We start from the raw sequence: 8,061 nt of genomic DNA, 5'->3' as shown, positions 1-8,061 counted from the left end.
TGGTGTAAATGTAAAATAGTCCCTGGGGTAGTGTTAATGTGTGGGGATCGCTGGTGGGTGCGGACTCGGTTGGCCGAATGGCCTGTTTCCGCGTTGTATCTCTAAACAAAACTAAAAAGAACACACATGGGCGTCGAAGGCAACTCAATAAATTGAACGAGGGATGCGCTGATCGCCCCTTGGTCTTGAAGGAGAATTTGGGCGACAGAATGGTGAGATTGGATGAGGTGACAGAGGAGATGTACAGTTCCCGCTGTGGCTTGGGAGATGGAGTGGGTTAAAATGGAAGTGAGCCAGAACCCTTTTCCCAGGATGGAAACGTCCAAGACTAGAGGGCAGAGCTGTAGGGTGATAGAAGCACAGTTCAATAGAGGTGTTGGGGTGCAAGTTATTTATACACAGTAGTGGGGGCCAGGAACACATTGCCGGGTGTGTGGTGGCGGCTGATACGATGGTTGCGTTTAATTGGCTTTCAGATAAGCACATTGAAGTGCATGGAATAGAGGGATATGGGTCGGGTGCAGGCTGAGGAGGGCATCATGTCGAAACAAAGTACTGCAGACTCGGGTTAATACACAAAAGGATTGGAAAAAACCACTGTAGTGATTCAGCGGGTCCGGCAGCTTCACTGGATTAATATTGTGTGAAGCACTGAGTATGTGTGCGTGTGATGCTGCTGAAACGGCGATGTGATTTTCATCGCAGCTGTTCATCGCAGTACTTGTACAGATGACAATAAATCCGACTTGACTTCACTCTAAGTTTATATTTAACCATCGTTTTACACCCCAGTTAGTTTCTTTTTTCTGTCCTGCTCTAAACTGTCCCATAACATTCCCTGCGTTTACATTTATATACCGGTCAGTTTAACATCTCACTAAACCCTCCATGGGTATTTGAGGTCAGGACACGGTCACCTAGAACACGTTCACCCTGAAAACCTACAGCAAATGTGCTGGAGACGGCAGCGTGCGCTGTAGACACTCGCGGTACAGAGGGATCACAAGGGATCAGCAACTCCCAATCAGTGAAAGCAGTTTCAAACCAGGAAGTGGCAGGAGTTAAAATGGCTTCTAAAGAGCAGGTCGAGAATTTAACAGAGGAGACAATTTGTCCCATCTGCCTGGATTTCTTCACCGATCCGGTGTCACTGGAGTGTGGGCACTACTTCTGCCGCTCCTGTATCACACAGAGTTGGGACAGGGAGGAGAAAAACTCCTGCCCGGAATGTAGAGAGGAGTTTGCTGACCGCAGCCTCAGGGTTAGTCGGGCCTTGGCGAGAATGTCTGAGAAAGCTCGAACACTGAGCCTGAATACGGAAGAGAAGGAAAGTAAACATCACTGCGAGGAACATCAGGAAGAACTGAAGCTGTTTTGTGAAACTGACAAGAAACTGATCTGTGTGATTTGTGCAGTTGGGCGGGAACACAAGTCTCACAGTTTCATGCCGGTTAAAGAAGCTGTTGAAACCTACAAGGTAAAAGCAAACCGACTACGATCACTTGCTTGAAAGTATATTGAATGTTTATTGTCTAACCTCCTTTCTCTCTGATTCCCAGGATCAGGTTAAATCATCCATACAATCTCTGACAACAAATAAATCAGCCATCCAGGAAATGGAAGAGCAACAGAAGCAGAAGATTTCCCAAGTGCGGGTGAGGCCTTGTTGTGTGGCATTTCTGATCGTGTTGTGTAGTTTTGTATTTTGGTTAATGCACTACAGCGTAGCGTGGCAGCAGTTAGTTGCGCTGTTTCACTGCTCCGGTGGATTCGGTTCGACCCTGACTTCTGGTATTGTCCACGTGACGCTTCCATGTCCCCTTCCCCCCGCTCTCTACCCTTCCCCCAGTACAACACTCCCCTTACCCCCGCCCCCGCCCCCCCCCCCCCCCCACACACAATCCCTCCCCTGGTACAAATCTCCCCTTAACCCCCCCCCCCCACATACACACTCGGAGTCGGTGGGAGTTAATGTGGACGTGAGGGCCATTGTGTTTCAGGGAAACGGGAGGAAATGAGATTAATGGGATTATTCTAAGGAACAGCATAGATATCGATGTGCCAAATGGTCACCTACTACTTCACAACGAAATAGAATACAGAAATATAATCGATCAATCTTCACCTTTCATTTGACAGGAGCAGTCACAAAGCCTCAAGTCTCACGTCACATCTCAGTTTGCTGAACTGCACCAGATTCTCGTGAAGAAAGAGCAGCGCATTCTCGGAGAGATCAAGGAGGATGAGGAGAAGATTCTAAGTCCAATGGAGAAAAATCTTCAAGACATTCAAGAGAATTTAAACTCTATTGAGGAGGAACTCTCAAAGCTGCAGGGGCGAATGGAACAAACAGACATCGTGTCATTTTTGAAGGTCAGGGGTTATGTTTCAATCTCGTTCAATGAAACTGCAGTCCCAATATTGGGAGCGATATATTTGTGCAAATGCAACTTTTATCAATTCCTATATTTATCCAACATCCCTCGTAGAAACATGCTGTGCTATCTCATAATTCATTGTAGATGAAAAAGACCATTCGGCCCATCAAGTCTACTCCGCCATTCAATCATAGCTGATCTTGCTCACATTTTCAACTCCATTCTCCTGCCTTCTCCCCAGGACCTGATGGTCTGCATCCCAGGGTACTTAAGGAAGTGGCTCTAGAAATCGTGGGCGCATTGGTGATAATTTTCCAATGTTCTATAGTTTCAGGATCAGTTGCTGTAGATAGGAGGGTAGCTCATGTTATCCCACTTTTTAAGAAAGGAGGGAGAGAGAAAACAGGGAATTATAGACCAGTTACCCTGACATCAGTTGTGGGGAAGATGCTGGAGTAAATTATAAAAGATGAAATAGAGGCACATTTGGATAGCAGTAACAGGATCTGTCCGAGTCAGCAACGAAGGGGAAATCATGCTTGACTAATCTTCTGAAATTTTTTGAGGATGTAACTAGGAAAATGGAGATGGGAGAGTCAGTGGATGTAGTGTACTTGCACTTTCAGAAAGCCTTTAAGGTCCCACATGGGAGATTAGTGGGCAAAATTAGAGCACATGGTATTGGGAGCAGTGTACTGACATGGACAGTGAATGTGAGTGGAGGGCGAATGAGTGGGAATTAATGGGCATGTGAAATAGAATAGGGTACAAGGAATTGGATTGTGGGAATAGAAAGGAGGATAATGCAGATTACTTTCACAACATTCCAGTAGCTTTTAGACAAGCCCTGAATTGCCAGGATAATGAAAGCTACGGATTAAATGCAAACAAATGGGAGCGGTGTAGGTAGGTACAGTGGCAAGCATGGGCATTGTGGGCCAAAGGGCCTTTGTCTACACTCCATGTCTCGACATTGGGTTGCCTATGCGACCTTCCATTTCGTGAAGATATGCAGGAGAATGACATAATATATTGATCTTCACCTTTCATCTGACAGGATCAGTCACACAACAACTTTCAGTCACAGATCACAACCCAGTTTGCTGAACTGCACCAGATTCTCACTAAGAAAGAGCAGCGTTTACTCGTTCCTTCTCTCCAGAGATGCTGCCTAACCCGCTGATTTACTCCACATTCTGATCACTGAATTTCTGACAGGATTTGCTCCAGGCCACTTTGAATTTTACATTTGTGTTTTGGTATCTGCAGAACCGGTGATACATTCTCCATCCACACACAATCTAATCCATCGTTAATCTTAAATCCCTCCAACCAATCATGATTAACACCTTATTGTTGGGTAACATATGATAAGCATTTTTCGACACTGGGCCTGTACTCGCTGGGGTTTAGAGAAATGAGCGGTGACATCATTGAAACTGACTGAAGAATGAAAGGCTTGGATAGAGTGGATGTGGAGAGGCTGTTTCCACTAGTTGGAGAGTCTAGGACAAGAGGTCAGAGCTTCAGAATTAAAGGACGTTCCTCGAAGAAGATAAGAAGGAATTTTAGTCAGAGGAAGGTGAATCTGTGGAATTTATTTTCAACAGATGGCTATGGAGGCCAAGTCAGTGGATATTTTTAAGGCAGATATATTTCGATTCTAGAATACTACGCGTGTCAGAGGTTAAGGGGACACGACAGGAGAATGGGGATAGGAGGAGAGAGAGAGATGGGTCAGCCATGATTGAATAGTGGAGTAGACTTGATGGGCCGAATGGTATAATACTGTTCCTATCACTTGTGACCTCATGACATTGTTCAGCAGAAAATTCAAAACACGTCCAGACTTTCCTGCACATTTCGTCCTCTGAGTTATAGCATAAATGTCACAAAGATTCATCATACCTCCTGCATTGGTTCCATCAGTGTAATGTCCTCTGTGTGACAACGTGAGCGCGAGTCAGAAAATGGAAATTTTCAACAATGTGAAATAACTTGCGTGAAGTTGCTGTTCCCTCCGTCAATTTCTGCTTTATTTATTTCAGGAGGAAGCTGGTCGCAAGAGGAGGTAGGACATGCTCTTCAGTTAAACTCTGCACGGATCTGTAAAGTCACATAAACATGTCGACGAGCAGGTTATAACCGGTTATTTAATATTTGCAGAAATAGTGATGCGTTCCAGACATTGTCACTAAGAGATGGTGCCATACTGGATGAAAAATTCAAACACCTCTTCTGGTTGAACGCAGTGTTGAGAGAACCCATTGTTGCGATTCATCAAGGTAAAACATATGGATTCCTTACTTCTCATGTGGGTGACATATTTAAGTTGTAAATAGATGCAAAGATTGACTGTAATGATGAACTGAAGGGGAACTAAAGTTTTATACCAGCACCAATCTCACCTGTTGGGAAGCTTCACAGTCAAGTGGTCAGCTGGAGATGTCAGAACCCTGAACACATACAACACAGGAGCACAATACAACCAAGACACAGACTGCTAGATGAACTAAAACATCTTAACCCCATCCGCAGAAACACGTCACGATACGAATTTGAATTCTACCAGGTAACCAGCAAAGTAAACGTGACTTAATTAAATCAGAGATTTTGAAAACATGTAGGAATTTGATGACCAAGATTGTCATAAAAATGCGGGTTCCATCAGAGAAGGATATATGTGTCACTGGTCCTGCTTGTCCTGTCAGTGACTACTGACTTTGGTTAACTCAGCTCTGCCCCCCTGCTGGAGATACGGACATCATTGTCATTAATTCTCCACTACATTGAGGCATTGTATGAATGAGTCGCGTCAGACAAACTAGTATTGACCTCAGCCAGGAATTTTGTCTCAGACGAAAACACCCAGTTACTTGTTCAGTTGATATTAAATGGATTTAACTGAATCTAGTTAGAAATTTGTCCCAAAAAGTTAATCTTCAAGTGGAATTGGTAGTAAAGAAAGCAAAGTCAAGAGGGCTTGTATACAAAAACCTGAACGTAATGCTGAGATTCTATAAGGCGCTGGTAAGACCGCATTTGGAATACTGTGAGCAATTTTGGACACCATAACTGAGGAAGGATGTGCTGGCTCTGGAGAAGGGCCTGAGGAGGTTTACAAGAATGATCCCAGGAATGAAGAGGTTAACCTATGATGAGCTTTTGTCAGCACTGGGCCTGTTCTCGCTGGCGTTTAGAAGAATGAGGGGGGACTGCAATGAAACATACAGAATAGTAAAAGGCTTGATTAGAGTGGATGTGGAGAGGATGTTTCCACTAGTGGGAGAGTTTAGGACTAGAGGTCACAGCCTCAGAATTAAAGGACTTTCTTTAGGAAGGAGATGAGGATACATTTTTTGAGTAAAAATATCCACTGACGTAGGCTCCACAGCCTTCTCTGACAAAGAATTTCACAGATTCACCACCATCTCAGTGGATATTTTTAAGGCAGTGATAGATAGATAGATAGATTTTTGATTAGTACAGGTGTCAGAAGTTTTGAGGAGAAGTTTGGAGAATGGATTTAGGAGGGAGAGGTAGATCAACCATTATTGAATGGCAGAGTTCTTGATAGAAACATAGAAACATAGAAAATAGGTGCAGGAGTAGGCCATTCGGCCATTCAATTTGATCATGGCTGATCATCCAACTCAGTATCCTGTTCCTGCCATCTCTCCATACCCCCTGATCCCTTTAGCCACAAGGGCCACATCCAACTCCCTCTTAAATATAGCCAATGAACTGGCCTCAACTACCTTCTGCGGGAGAGAATTCCAGAGATTCACCACTCTCTGTGTGAAAAAACTTTTCCTCGTCTCGGTCTTAAAAGATTTCCCCTTTATCCTTAAACTGTGACCCCTTGTTCTGGACTTCCCCAACATCGGGAACAATCTTCCTGCATCTAGCCTGTCCAACCCCTTAAGAATTTTGTACGTTTCTATAAGATTCCCCCTCAATCTTCTAAATTCTAACGAGTACAGACCGAGTCTATCCAGTCTTTCTTCATATGAAAGTCCTGACATCCCAGGAATCAGTCTGGTGAACCTTCTCTGTACTCCCTCTATGGCAAGAATGTCTTTCCTCAGATTAGGAGACCAAAACTGTACGCAATACTCCAGGTGTGGTCTCACCAAGACCCTGTACAACTGCAGTAGAACCTCCCTGCTCCTATACTCAAATCCTTTTGCTATGAAGGGCCGAATGGCCTAATTCTACTGCTATCACATGATATTATGACCTTATAAGTATTGAAATGTGGTATCAATATGCTGACCAGGATTGTGACCAACATTATGGGCGATCTTCAGAGGGAAATTTGTGCCATAACTCGATCTGATTTATCAGTGACTGATGTTTCTGGTGATTCCGTGTTGCCCCCTGTTGGAATCGCTAGGTTCACTGTTATTAACAGTCTATCATGTTGAGGCATTGCTTGAATTAGATTTGTCAGGGAAACTAGCATCCACCTCAGTCTAGGCTTTTTCTGGGTGGAAAACACCCAATTATTTGTCCAGACAAAGATCCTCTTACACACATACACCTGGAAATTGAGATCTTGTGCCGAATTTCTCCCTGTAACGAAAGTCCACCAACACAAGCAACATCCCGATGAATCTTTGTAGGAAGGAAGTGCAGGTACTGGTTTAAATCGAAGGTAGACACAAAATGCTGGAGTAACTCAGCGGGACAGGAGGCATCTATGGAGAGATGGAATGGGTGATGTTTCGGGTCGAGACCCTGCTTCACACTCAATGAATCAATGAATCAGACTCAGACCCGATGAATCTCCTCTGTTCCCTCTGCAGCACAAACACATCCTTCCTTGAGCATGGCGACCTGCACACAATACACCAAGTGAGGCTGACCAGCCTTGATAGCCTTCCACGCGACCCAGAGCACCAACAATTTCCATGTCATTACAAATCGAGATGAGGAAATCATTTTTTACACAGAGGGTGGTGAATCTCTGGAATTCTCTGCCACAGAAGGTAGTTGAGGCCAGTTAATTGGCTATATTGAAGAGGGGGTTAGATGTGGCCCTTGTGGGTAAAGGGATCAGGGGGTATGGAGAGAAAGCAGGGATGGGATACTGAGTTGGATGATCAGCCATGATCATATCGAATGGCGATGCAGGCTCGAAGGGCCGAATGGCCTACTCCTGCACCTATTTTCTATGTTTCTAAATGTACTTCGCATGCCTACGGCACGGAAAGTGGTCGTTAATATATATCATAACCAGCAACAATCCCAGGACAGATCCCTGCTGAAGACCACTGCGTACAGATAGCCACTACCATTCCATACCTTTCATTCACAAAACTATCCTGATGCCAATACCCTCTGCCTCCTTAAACCAAGTCAATCTTGGATCCAATTATCCAGGTCATATCGGATATCATATGCCTTCTCTTTCACCACTCGCCCACCATGAGGGAACATGTCCAATGCCCCATGAAAGCCCATATATTGGTTTAGCCTGAGATGAATGAATTCTGGGTTACAGGTCCAGGATCATTTCCACCCATGAATCTCCTCTCCTTCAGCGACCCTACAATCGCGAGCCTCCACACATTCTGTGTTGCACAAGGGCCATTCAATCCCGACATTTTTCAGTGGTGGAAGCCGCCCCTCCTTCAGTCTCGCCCTCTGCTGTCTCTCTGTCTCTCTGTCTCTCTGTCAC

The 8,061-nt window shown here is 44.7% G+C and overlaps 1 protein-coding gene across 1 annotated transcript in view; it reads left to right on the top strand.

Moving 5' to 3' along the window:
- Positions 1-653: 653 nt before the first annotated feature.
- The window catches only part of LOC116989924 (nuclear factor 7, brain-like), a 16,103-nt gene continuing 8,695 nt past the window's right edge, over positions 654-8,061 (top strand). Inside the window, exons 1-5 of the mRNA XM_033047479.1 lie at positions 654-1,477; positions 1,560-1,655; positions 2,140-2,373; positions 4,427-4,449; positions 4,545-4,663. Coding sequence (XP_032903370.1) covers positions 1,067-1,477; positions 1,560-1,655; positions 2,140-2,373; positions 4,427-4,449; positions 4,545-4,663 — 883 coding nt within the window. The 5' untranslated portion in view covers positions 654-1,066. The remainder of the gene's footprint in view (positions 1,478-1,559; positions 1,656-2,139; positions 2,374-4,426; positions 4,450-4,544; positions 4,664-8,061) is intronic.

The sequence above is a fragment of the Amblyraja radiata genome, chromosome 30 (genome assembly GCF_010909765.2).
Source record: "Amblyraja radiata isolate CabotCenter1 chromosome 30, sAmbRad1.1.pri, whole genome shotgun sequence".
In the NCBI taxonomy this organism is placed as follows: domain Eukaryota; kingdom Metazoa; phylum Chordata; class Chondrichthyes; order Rajiformes; family Rajidae; genus Amblyraja; species Amblyraja radiata.
The sequence above is the reverse complement of the archived record's forward strand: the minus strand, read 5'-3'. Positions and strand labels throughout refer to the sequence as shown.